At 43.8% G+C, this 13,032-nt stretch overlaps 1 protein-coding gene across 1 annotated transcript in view; it reads left to right on the top strand.

The window, feature by feature from the left end:
* Nucleotides 1-2,456: 2,456 nt before the first annotated feature.
* Nucleotides 2,457-13,032, top strand: part of ULK2 (unc-51 like autophagy activating kinase 2) — a 39,614-nt gene continuing 29,038 nt past the window's right edge. Inside the window, exons 1-3 of the mRNA XM_030462158.1 lie at nucleotides 2,457-3,223; nucleotides 4,523-4,615; nucleotides 5,790-5,831. Coding sequence (XP_030318018.1) covers nucleotides 3,131-3,223; nucleotides 4,523-4,615; nucleotides 5,790-5,831 — 228 coding nt within the window. The 5' untranslated portion in view covers nucleotides 2,457-3,130. The remainder of the gene's footprint in view (nucleotides 3,224-4,522; nucleotides 4,616-5,789; nucleotides 5,832-13,032) is intronic.

Genomic DNA, 13,032 nt, shown 5'->3' on the forward strand with positions numbered 1-13,032 from the left:
TGGAAATATTGACATCTAGAAACTTTCCCAGGCAGTGATCAAAGACCCAGCTCGAATCAGTGACCTGCATGCAAATCCCACAGCCCTTCCTTGAGTGGTTTTTTAGTCCTCAGCCCTTCAGATCCCATCAGAATCCCAGTGCAACAGCAGCAGCATGTTTAGTGATTCTGGTCAAACCTCCCTGCCACTCCTGGCTGATTTGTCCTTGCTGTGCTGAAACAAACCTGCTTGAGGGCTCCAGCACCATTACGAGGACAAAAGGACATCAGATGTGCTGCTACTGAAGCGAAATGTGTCTGGGTTTTGAAGTGGAATGCAGAATGGATGGCTTAGAAATTCCTGAAGTGGCTTTGCTTAAAAAGAAACATTATTTCTGAACCATTTATATATTTTTTTTTCCTATTTTTTTCTTTTTTTTTTTTTTTTTTTAGCTTCCCCAAAATGCAGCTTGTGGCATTGACTTTGGGGTGGGGATAGATGCTGATGTGAGGACCAGCAGATGGCAATAAGCAGACAGTTCTCGGGGCAATTATTTCCTGAATCAGAATATTTTAAGACATTGAGACTTAAGGGCTTTTTCCTGGTTTGAAAGGGGCACCATGAATGCATACTAGAAAGTGTGTTACTATCAGCACCTTAATTTATGATTAACTTGGAATCTTGCTCAGTCCTTCTGTGGGAGTGTTCTGAGCAGCTGAAATTACTTGGTCAGCTTTGCCTCCTCTGTTGTGTTTGCCAGGTCAGTGCCATGAACAGATTATGGATGGGAGCTCAGAACTTCAGAAAATAGAAGAGAGGTTTGGTCTGGAGTGGTTTTAAAGCCCTTTGGATCTCTTTGGCATAAAGTAGATAGCTTACTATTCCTCTGATGCCTCCATATAATGGCTAGAGCTTAAAATGGCCTTCATAAAGCTGTCAATATTCCCTTAAGAGTCTCTTGCTGAATATTTTTTTTTAATCTAAGTGCATTGTCTTTGGAGGAGACCATCTGTGGAGCTTTTGACATGGCACACAGCTGCCATAATGCTTGGGTTTGAGTGCCAGAAAGCAAAGGCAGATAAGTGAGCAAGGAGAGGACCAAGTGCATAACCCCCTGCTCAGTCTCTATTTTGATCTGGCAGAGCTAAAAGCAGACCTGGTATCATGTGAGAGAAGGTGCAGCAAAGCTATGCAGAGCTTTTCCCTACATGATCCCCATGTGCACCTTGTCTTGACTGTAGCTTCAATGGGTGGTTAATCACAGTTGCTGGGGTGCCAGGGTGCTGAGGGTGACTGGGGCAGATGGGGATACTGGGGAGGCACTCACAGGTCAAACTGAGGTGTGGAGGTGGCGTGATGGAGAACAGCAGTCAGGAATGGAAAGCAGAGGACTGTAATTACATAGACCTGGAGGTGAAGGTCAAAGGCTGCATGTGACTGGTGTGTGGTGGCTGGTTCTTTCGGTTGTTTTTTTTTTAATGCTTGTACTTGTAAACAGCCCCAGGCTGATCTAAAGTGCTGGGGGGCAAAGGCTGTAAATTACAGAGATGTTCTCCTTATAAAGCCAGAAAGCAAACTGGAGTGTCTTTGGCTTTTGCATGTTTTTTCCTCCATTGCTTCTCCATTCCTTTAGGTTCCTTGTATTAGGCTTGACATAAAAATCTTGCTTGCTAATGGAGGAGGGGACAGTGTGTGACCCTGAAGGTGCTGGGTCAGCAGCATCACCCCCCTGGCAGGGAAGGATGATGGAATACCTGCCTGCTGTCCCTGTGCTTGCCCTGCCTCTCCCTCAGCTGGCTCCTGAGGCACCTTTGTTCTCCTTCCTCTTCTGGTGGACTCTCAGCATTGTCCTCACTGGCAGGTGCCAAGAAAAGCGAAATGTTAAAAGTCAGAGACAGGCATGGAGGGGAAGGGGGGGAGCGATTTTGGCCTCTCTGCCTCAGCTCTGGGCTGAGGACAGGGGTTGATTCCCAAGGCCTTGGGTCACTGTCCTCCCTGAGGGGAGGGTGACCACAGGAGCCATGGTGGGGGGTGAGGGCTGGAGGGGGCTTAGGCTGAGTGGTGGGATGAGGGGAGGCTGAGGGGAGATTGAGGGGATTGAAGAGAGGCTGAGGGGAGACTGGAGGTTGAGGGGATTGAGGAGAGGTTGAGAGGAAGCTGAGGGAAATGAGGGGAGGCTGAGAGAAGGCTGAGGGGAAGCTGAGAGAAGGTTGAGGGGACGCTGAGGGGAGACTGGAGGTTGAGGGGATTGAGTGGAGGTTGAGGGGAAGCTGAGGGGAGGCTGAGAGAAGGTTGAGGGGAGGCTGAGGTGCGGAAGGGTCCGGCCCAGGCTGAGAAGACGACGCGGAGGGACACTGCGGCTGCTGCTCCCGCCGGGTTAACTAGGGTGAGGCACTCTTTGGCCGCCGGCGGAAGTAGCCGAGTGCTGGGGCCTGCGCGATGCGGCCTATAAAATGCTAGGGGTGGTGCGGAGGTCCGGGCAGTCGGAGCCGGGACTGGCGGGTGCGGTTTACCGGGGTGGAGTGGTGCGAGCCCCAAGAGGTGGTGGCAGCGGCCTGAAAGACAACCCCTTCAATCCCCCCTCCTCGTCGGCACCTTCGCTCGTTTTCTCCTCTCTCGTAGCGGGGGCGCCGGTGACAGCGACAGCGACAGCCACCCCTGGAACTGCGGGCCGCACCTCTCCCCACCCTGCTGGATGCTCTGAGGCTCGGTCCCTGAGAGGGACCGCGGCGCCGGCAGCCCCCGCTGTGGCGGGGCCATGGGGGCGGGCAGCATTAGGGCCCCGAGACCCCTTCCCTGCTGAGAAGGCCCCTTGTCCCGGCGCCGATGCCGCGCTATCCCCTCATCCCCGGCCCCTGAGATCTTTCCCCCCCCTTCCTCTCCCTTCCCCGCCTTGCCCTCCCCATGCCAGACGGAGCCCCTTGTCTCGGAGACGCCCTGCAGCAGCCCCGCCGGCCCGGGGGTCTGCGGCTGCCCCCGCGGTATGAGAGGAGCTGCCCCCGGCGGCGGGGGCAGCCAGGAGAGGGGCAGGCTCCCACCCCGCCGCCGGTTACCGTGAGGCGGCTGTAGCTGCCTCGGCTGGAGGAAGAACCCCTTTGTTTTCCCTCCCTCTCCCTCCTTCCTTCCCGGGGCTTCATGCCCCGCTGAGGGGATGATGGAGGTGGTGGGGGACTTTGAGTACAGCAAGAAGGACCTAATAGGACACGGAGCCTTTGCTGTGGTCTTCAAAGGTCGCCACCGCAAGGTAAACACCGATGGGTTTCAACCGGAGCCGGGCCGGTTACACAACCCCGAGCCGGGGGCAGGGGCCGGGGTCGCTCGGCGGAGCCGCAGCCCTCGGGAGCCCCTCCCGGGGGGGATCAGTGGGGGAGTGACAGCTGGGGTGCGGGGCTGTGGGGACGGTTCTGTGGTGAGTTCCGTGTGAGCTGGATCTTAAGGAAGGAGAAGGGAGAGACGGAAAGGTGCGGGGTGGGCTGAGGGGCCGGGGCCCGGGGCTGGGCCTGCGCCCGGGGCAGCCCGGGAGGCGAGCAGCCGGCTCCCGGCCTCCATAAACCCCGTGTCTTTTCCTTTTTTTTTTGGTTTTTTTTTTTTCCTTTTTAAAACCAAACACTACACCCCAGCAGCCTATCTGCACTCCTACCTCCCTGCTGTTGGGTAGCTCCCTGACATAACGGCGAGAGGAGAGTTGCAGCTGTATGAGAGGCTGAGCCCTTTGTTTGTTGGGAGGGTCATGTTTATCTCGCTGGATAACGAGGGATCTCATGGAAAATTGTCTCCTTTGGGATTGGCTGAAGATTTCTTAAATTCTGAGGTGTCTGGTTTCCTGGCGTGGCTTGCTGATCATCCAGGATATTCATTCCTGACGTTATGGTTTCTTGATACCGTGAGAGTTTATTCTGGTGTTGGTGTCTGAAGTGCTCTGCTTTCCAGAAAACAGCATTTCAGATTTATCATTTTGGAGCACTGGGTCAGAGCTCACAGCTTGGGAGAGGCACTGTGCAGTGATGTGGGGGTTAAAATATTAAAAAAAAATGGGAGAAAGGAAGACACAAACTTTAAAGGGCAATGGAGATGCTTCCACCTTACAAATAGGCAGTTTATTTTTAGATTATATATAAATAGACAGCATATAGGTTTACTTAAAATAAACAGATGTTTGCTTGTGCAGTTTTCAGCTGTAGAGCATAAGAAGGGAATGAAAATGGGAAGTCCTTAAAGGAGAGTAGAAGTAACTCCATCATTGAGAGAGGACTAAAATGCAAATACATAGCACCACTACCAAAAAATAAATGGGAGATGATTACTTTTTTTTTTTTTTTAAATGCTTTTGAATCCCTGTAAAAGCACTGCAGCTGCAACTGGATTTTAATAGCTGTCTAAGCTATTGTGGAATGAAATAGTTCCTGATGATGTCATGTGATGGAGTAATCACTGGTGGGTAGAGTAGGGGTGATCTTGCAGCTTTTTCTCCACTGCTTTACTAGCTAGTGGGTAAAGTTAAAAAAATTTTGAAAACTGACAATACTTATTTGTTTGTTTCCAGAAAACTGATTGGGAAGTAGCCATAAAGAGTATTAACAAAAAGAACTTGTCAAAGTCACAAATCCTACTTGGAAAAGAAATAAAAATCTTAAAGGTATGTTAATTTGCAGTGATTGTTTAAAGCTGCTTTGCTTGAAAAGGAAAAGAGACTTTTGACCTAGTTCATTCCGGGTCATGGATTGTATCACAGTAATTGCTGTTCTGTGTTTTGTTTCTCTGCTAGTTCAAGGAAAAATCCAGAGTTAAAAGACCAAGAGAAAAAAATAAAAATGAAAAAAAAATACTTCTTTTGGTTCTGGAAATGGTTTCAGAAGATGAGATGGGCATGCTTGTGCAGGAAAAAGTGGACAGTCATTGTAGAACCAGTCTCTGTGCTTTGCTTATTGCACTTATGAGAAAACTTTGTCCTTCTGGGTGGCTCATGTGGCACCTTTCCCTTGCAGTGGGAACAGCACAAGTCATAGCTGAGAGTCAAACGTCAAGCCTTGTATCTTCCTTCATCTTCTGTGCTCAAAGATGCCTTGAAAGCTAAACTTGGCATGCAGAATTTGATTCCTGAAGCAGTCTTCTGCTTCCTAATGAAGGAAATAAAACAGAGCATCATCTAGTTGCTCAGTGCTGTTTTATGGAGATGTCTCCTTGGATGGTTTCAGCATTCTCTGCTCTCTGAACTTCACCATGTCTCATTTTATGTAGCTTTGCAGGAATAATTACTGCTGGTTTTTTCCAGGCTTCTCTAGATATGTCCCTATTTTCTATAGTAGTATATACATATTATAGTGCAGAAGTTGGCGTGTTGGGTGTATTAGTGTGCTGCAAAGACAGCATGAGCTGTCCTGAGTTTTATTTGGTATTATTTGGTTTGATTTCCTTTTTGTTGTAAAATGGTAAGGTTGACTTACCAGAGTCACAAAAGTGTAACTGGTGTTACTCTGAGTGTAACTGGTTACTCTGTTAAGCAAGAAATTATATGAGACTACAAAATTAAATTTAGTTTCTTCAGTACTCTCTAAAGGATCTTGTGCTGTAGTACTTTATGTAACAAGACAGAAAAGTTCTGGAACCAAATGTTTTTATGACCTCTGAAGATATTGCCTAATTTCCTATCCCTGTAAATATTGTCTAAAGAGCTGGGATTTCCTCCAGATCCCATCAGCTGGTCTAAAAAAGATGCTACCTTTCTTTGTAAAATGTGGTTGTCTTTGGCTATCAGCATATTAAATTTAAAATACAGGCTATTGCCATAATACAGATATTTTGTTTTACAGGAGCTTCAGCATGAGAACATTGTAGCTCTCTATGATGTCCAGGTAAAATACATTTTGATGCCTTTTTCTTCTGAGTAGACAATTTTGGATGGCCATACATTTTGTTGCTGTAATCACTTTGGTATCTTGAAAAATAAACCCAAGTCCCTCACAGCATTAGGGGAGTTGTCTCATTTTCAACACACTGTGCATTTATTTTGTAGTGGCTCTTCTTAGGCTCTTTGTACTGGCTCTTTCTGATCATCTGAGCAGGATGATCAGGTGGGATAGAAAGCTGTGAGGAATACAGGTACTTCCAGGGCTGCAGAGCCAAGTGCCAGTCTGAGAACCTCTGCAGAGGCTGTCTGTGTAGTTTGGTCCTGTCTCCAGAGAAAAAGCACCAGTGGGCTGGGCTCTGAGCTCTGTCAGTGGCAGGAACTGTTCTCCTGAATAAGCCTTGATTCCTTGGCCCTATAATTTAATTGGGAAAGTGGGTGTTTGTGGATAGTGACTGAATACACCTGGAGGAAAATGTACTGGTAGCAGTTGAGCTGAATGGATGAAGCATCTGACATTGAGAACTCAATACAACTTAAAATACTCTTGTTGTAGAAAAGCAGCAGCATTTTTGGATCTCTGTAACAAAGAAATGTGTTGTAGAGCCCTGGGTGATGGTGAGGAAGAAATGGAGGAGTTAGAACACCATGATCACACATGTAGATATTGCTGTTAGCTGTGTTGAAAAAGAGAGGATCAAGTATAAAAGCCAAGCAGATATTTGACTCTTTTCAAGTAGGAGAAATAAGTATTACATTGCTTCAAATTATCTTCCTCTTTTTATTCCCAGGTTTCTGCCTGATAAGCTGGAGGAGTTACTTTTCTAGCCTATCTGGGGTAGTGTATTGTGCTTTGTAGTAGTACATTTTTTGTATCCTAAGGCCTGCAAACGTTGAGTAAAACTAAATGTGATGTGATGTAGGTTATACAGCCACTTGTCTGCTTGAATAAGAGCTACACATTTATCTCCTGGCCTCGATTCTGATCTTAAATAGAGTCACATTTATGAAAAAATTATTAGAAACAGCCCTAGGGGCATCACATAGTTAAAGAAATGCAAAATAAACATTTTGACAGCCTTCTGTTTTCTCTCTTTACACATTTCCACCCTAAAGGGTTTTCAGCTGATGTGTAGGTATGAATCTCTGTAGCTGCAGAAACTCATGTTCACAGAATACACTCCAGGCAGGCTCAGGTTTTGTTGTGTGTAGTGCTACAGGACATGTACTAAATTCTGTTGACTTTTGATACCAAGCAGTAATGTAGTAACAGGCTGTGCATCCAACTTCCTATTTGGATGTGTGGAGTCTCTTCCCTCCCAAGTCTTGACTCCAGAACTCTGCATTTTGAATTGTATTAGCTGCTCTGAGAGGGAAAGTACAGTGTCTTGTGCTCCTTGAAGAGACTGGGTTTTCCTGAGTGCTGCTAAGTGGAAATAATATCTCAGCATCCTAAATATAGTATATCCAGACATCTTAAACTGGAATTGTTGACTGAGGATGTTGGTGTGTGAGTAAGCAGCTGAATTTCAGATTTATCATTTACAGTTTTCTTTGCAGCTCAACCCAAGTGTAGTTGTCTAGGTCTGTATTTTGGTGATTTAACTTTGTGCATCTTCTAAGCCTTGGAAAGGCTCTTGCTTCTTTTAATTTCTGCACAGAACATCCACAAGGGAAGAGAGAATAGACACTTGTCTATGGTTTCTTTACCTAAAGGTTATTAAAAAACATAACTTTTAATCTTTTCTGTTCTGCCACAGAAAAGGGTGCCCTTAGGGTGACAGGACTTCTTGGATGTTCTGGCCTGTCCTCTCCATTTGGGAAGGGGATGCTGCTGTTTGTTCACCACTGCATTTAAATCAAATGAACAGTTAAGGCAAAGAGAAGGGAAAACTCATGTCTCATACCTTGGATATATTTCAAATACATTCATTGCAAACAAAAAGCTTGGCAGTATGATGCTGCTTCTATAGAAGAAATAGCTTTTCAAAGCATGGTGTAAGGAATGTGACAGTTGCACAAATAAGCTTTTCCCTTTCTGCACAGGGCTGTGTTTGGGAAATACTGTACATCATTAACTTGTGTGATTACATTAATTTATAACCCAGCAAGAACGAACACTATGCAAGGCATTCTCATGTCTATTAGGCTGTTACACCTACTAATTTTCTTTAGCATTTCGTGTTCTAGCATGTGCTGTCCTTTTTGTTTGCCACAGTATTGGGAGCATACTGATAGAGAACAGCAGTTAGGACTTCAGGTTTTCAAGCAATTTTGAAGTTACAGAAGTTAATTTTTTTTCCTCAGCAGTGAAGCCAGTGGAGTCTGTGTCACAGTAGGAAGTTCTCAGTGTGACTGGGAGTCTGTTTTATTTTTATAGTTCTGTTGGTCTGAAGCTTTCCTTAACTTTAGACAGTTTGAAATAAGAAGATGCTCATATTTCACATGCACTGTTTGGCAGGCCATTTAGCTTAACAATCCAGGAACTGATTGTACCAAGTTTTCAGGTGCAAAAGATGTGTGCAGTGTAAGTAGCAAAACCAAATGAAAAAGCATAAATTAAAATACTTAATCTTCATTGCCTGTTATATCTCATAATATTAAATGAAGTTATCTGTATTTAATGGCAGTGCTTTGAGGTTAAAGCTAAATCCCTGCTTAGCAAATTGAAATGTATCTTCTGAGAAGGAAAGGTTAATTATTATTTTACATATTGCAAAAGGCTTCGTGTGGAATTGTTTTCACAGGAGGCAGGTTCCTTCTGCTCATTTGTGTTCCTGTTGCATGCTCTGTGACCAGTCTCAAGTCAGTGCAGGAAAGATATGCACACCACTAAGGTTTTAACTAAATCTGGGGGGAACTTGGGAGCCATTCTCTGGTTGTATCTGAACACTGCTGTTGCCTCAGCTCCTGTGAACACCATTTTGACATGTTACTAGAGTACACACAGTGTCCACTGAGTTAAATTACTAGACTTGCCCATTCATCTGGAGACACACCCCAGTGTGCTGGGAATGTTATATGTGCATTGCTTGGCAGAAAAATCTTTTTGCTCTGGTGCCAGCATGATAATTGACCTTTATTTCTATAAGGTGGTTACATGCAGTGCTGGCAGGTTTGAGCTGCAGTTAAGCATTTTATGTAAGCAGAGCACACCATGGTTGGTTGTGCCACCTCAGGAGGCTGGGCACCTGCATACACCAGGGTGTGGAGACCAGTGGTTTTAAGACTGAAAGCATTTGTGGATGGACCTAAACACAAACTCTGTAAGAGGCAAATGTTTTACAGCAGTAGGGCTCTGAAAAATAAAATAAAATGTGCAGCTCACCTCTAAATTAATTTTTTTAAGAAATGCATTAAAAAACCCAGAATACGAGATGGATAGCAAGACAACCTGTTGAGACATTTTTTTTACTTAACTTCTTGGGCAAGCATTTGCTAATCTTTCAAGAATTAAAAAAACACTCTTGAATCTCTGGAATGGTATAAGAATCCAGCTCTTTTCCCATGGTGTTGCTATGAGATGTCATAGCAATTCATCCTGCAGAAGATCACACAGTCCCACATCATGTTAGTTGGAGAAATGGAGCCCACTGTTTCTCAAAAGCAAAAGGAGTCTAAAATAACCTTTAACTCACCAATATAAAATATATGGAATTCCTTGGATTATACTGAAGTATGCAGGTGTCAGTAAATTATTTGGAATGTGCTATATTTAGGATGTGAATTTACAGTTTTGTGTAGTTCATGATCCCAAGTGTGTGCCGAGTAGAACTAATGCCTTAGAGTTCCAGACAGTGCCTCTTTTAGCAAATAATTTAATTCAGAACCTCTTCAAAATGTCAGCCATCAGCATGAAAGCTTGTAATGTGTCCTGGAGAAAGCATTTTAGAAGAATGAATTAATGTCTTCACTGTATGGAGCCTGAAGCTTGCTATTTGAACAGTAGTTTAGGGAGAACTGATTTCCAGTGTGTTATTGGAGAAAGTATCTGAACAGAAAGAAATTGTTTATTGTCTTAGCTTGTTGGAACATAGCAAATAAAATAACTACAGCTGCTTCTGCTGTTCTGGGAAGCAGTGAGACCTAATGGGAACAAAACCAGTGGTGCTTCTGCTACCTGCACCTCAGCCTTTGCTTATACACAGGTGCCCATGAGTTCTTGCTAGTGATGCTTAAGGAAGGAGCCCTGTTTATCTGTACCTGTTGTTTTACCACTGGGACTTAAATATTGCTGTTTGGTTTACCCAAGGACTCCAAGTTGATCTGTTTGTGTTGCATGTATTTCTTGAGGCAATTGCCTCAGGCATCCTGGTGGGTGTCTTGATCTTGGTGTCTCACAGCTTCCATTGCCTCCATGCTCTCATCACAGCTGGTTCTGAACTGTTGTCTTTTGAACCAGAATGCCTCAGTATCTTTAGTTTTTTTTCCCCCCAGCCCCTTGATTAAGACCTTTGTGTTTCTCAGCATCCATCCTCACTGTGTGTGAAAACAGTCATCTGAAAACATGCTGTCCAGACAAGTTTTCAGATAAAAAGCAAAATCCTGCCCTGTAGGAATTGGAAAGATTTTGAAATATTACCTGGCAGCTGCTGCTAACTGGGAGGTTGGTTACAACAGTATTGGACTGCAAGGGCTGAGGCAGTGGAGGTGTTGAAGGTTTGGGGCAAAGTTAGAATTTATTTTGGCCCACCAGAGAGCTGGAGTCATTGCATAGCCCTGAGCTTCCCTGCTGTGCCCGGGTGCTGTAATTTGTGTTTCAAAACTTTTTCAGGTCCTCAAGGCTGTGAGGGTGGTGGATATTTGGTGTGCTGTGAGCAGTTCTGCCTTTCCTTTGTGCTGTGCAGCAGTCCAGGCTCTTTTAGTGCCTCCTGTATATGTTAGAGTGCAGCATTTCACATAACAGAAAATGAGTGATACAGCTATTGTGGTACATTTCTCCATGGCTCATTGCTCTTTTATGTGAATAATTGGCAGCATGCAAGCTATTGGAATCCTACAGGCACATGTCAAATGACATTTAGGCTGAGACTTTAACATTTAGTCAGAATTAACAAAATATTCAGTCCTTTAGACATGATAAGAGCTGAACATATTAGAAGCTGCTGATGTGGTGCACTTGCAAAACAAATTAGGAGTTATCTGTAATACAGTAAAAAACAGCCTTAAGATCTGGACCAGTGCTTTTTCACTAAATCATTAGAACTTTTGCCAAATGTATTTAATGCTCAGAAAAAAATGAGGAGTGTATTCCTAGCCAAAAAGAAATTAAGGCAAATAAAGCACAAATTAACATAGCAGAAAATTAATCACAGAATAGTAGTGCACAAGCTGTCAGGTTAACTCTGGTTGCTCTTGGGAGTCCAGTCATCAACTGCAGCTAAACAGAATCTGTAAACTTGGAGCTAAAACACAGTAACTGCTTCTTTGCCACAGTTTCTGCTTTGGCAGCTGACTGAGGACTCCTTGAAGAATTTCAGCTTGTTCTAAAGGAGGACTCCATAACCAAAAAGAAACCTAGGGTATGTTTCTGCCAGTACACCAGAGTTCTAGCAACAGCTGTCAGAAGTAACCATGAATGTTTTGACTTCTTTTTCAATTAATGTCTTTTAAATGGAACTACTGCACTGAGCCTGTGATTTGGGTTGGAACTTTACATCCCCCGAGACAACTGTTGGAAATCTGGGATTAAAACACAGCAAGTTTTGGCAAATATGTTGCCTCTTAATCTTTAATATATCACCTCAATCTTTCTAGTGGGTTTGTCTGTTAGCTTTCAGAATTGTCATATGGTTTTCTGTTAACCTTTGCTACCTTCTGCTTCACCTTGCAAGTAAAATTTACATTCAGAATAAGAAGGAGCAAAAGTAGTTTTTTGTAAAGAGAATTTTAAGCAATGCTGGGCAAGACTGTTCCCTAATGATTGCAACACAACATACATTTGTTTTGTTTGATTTTTTTTTTTCCTAGGTAGAAGCCTAGGCCAGAGCAACTCCAGCTTCAGTAATGTTGTGATCTCTGTGTCAATTTTTGAAAGCTTTGTTATCTCTTTTAAGTAGCAGTTGAAACCACCTTGCTAGGTCAGCTTTATTCCTAGATGTTAGATCTGAAACATCCTGGTTTACTAATCTTTTCCTTTCTGAGCACTTTGCTCTGATTTGCAAGTCAATAGAAATCACAAGTCTAGAGAGTGATCATAGAGATGGCTTTAGTTTCCAGCAAAATAATTTAGAAGGGAAAAATGAGTCTAGAGAATTTGTGTTTTTTGAGTTTATTTCTTAAATGAGGATCATTCCCAGTCAGGCTGGCCAAGAACTGCAGTGCTAAATGGGAGCAACTGGGAAGGGCTGAAGAAGTTCAGCTGTTTTGAACTAAAGCTTGGATTGCTGGAGTTCTGAGAAGTGTTTGGTTGTGAGTTAAATTCAGGATGAGATGCAGCTGGAGAGATTGGTACCAGTCCTGGACAACATATTTCTTGTGCAATGTAATTAAGTTTGACTTTTGACCAGTCTGGGGAAAATTTTGTGAGAACTCTCATCTGCTCTGCTGATTTAATAAAAAAGAAATTATCCAATAAGGAAATGCACTCTACTTCTTACTATGCATTTAACTCAGAGAGTTATTTGATTACATTTAATCAAGAATATCAGTTTAAACAAAAAAAAGTCAAGCAATGCTGTTTGAGGGAAATCTGGTGTAGTCTGTAGGAATGACTTTCTTTAAACAGGTGAGGGCTAAGTACAACAGGACAAATCATCAGCTCTGTGTATCTGAAGGGAGCAGTTTTATTAGACAGGACTTTGCTTCCAAGAGCATCCAGAAAACAGATTCTCTTAGTTCTGTGGTGAATACATATCTGTCATGAGTTGAGCATTACAGACTGCCATAAGCTGCTGGCTTTGTACAGGCTGTGTTGTGTATGGAGGCACTGATGCTGTGGAACATCTATTTCTGATTCATGGGATTGCTATGTTTGGGTTAAAGCCACTAGCTGAGCTTCTTTCTTGTCACTGGAGAATGGCTTCCAGAGTTCTAAGCTTTGTTATTCTTTTACACATCACATCCTTTACACATCCTTTAGGTGAAGTGGTCCTCAGCTGGCAGTATTTCTGCTTTGGTAAACTGGGATTTCAGAGCTGCTGTTTGGCATCCTGAGGGTTCCTGAAAAGAAGTTTCTCTCTTGAAAGATGCAAAGAAACAATGTAGAA

This window comes from Calypte anna, chromosome 19 (genome assembly GCF_003957555.1).
Source record: "Calypte anna isolate BGI_N300 chromosome 19, bCalAnn1_v1.p, whole genome shotgun sequence".
In the NCBI taxonomy this organism is placed as follows: Eukaryota; Metazoa; Chordata; class Aves; order Apodiformes; family Trochilidae; genus Calypte; species Calypte anna.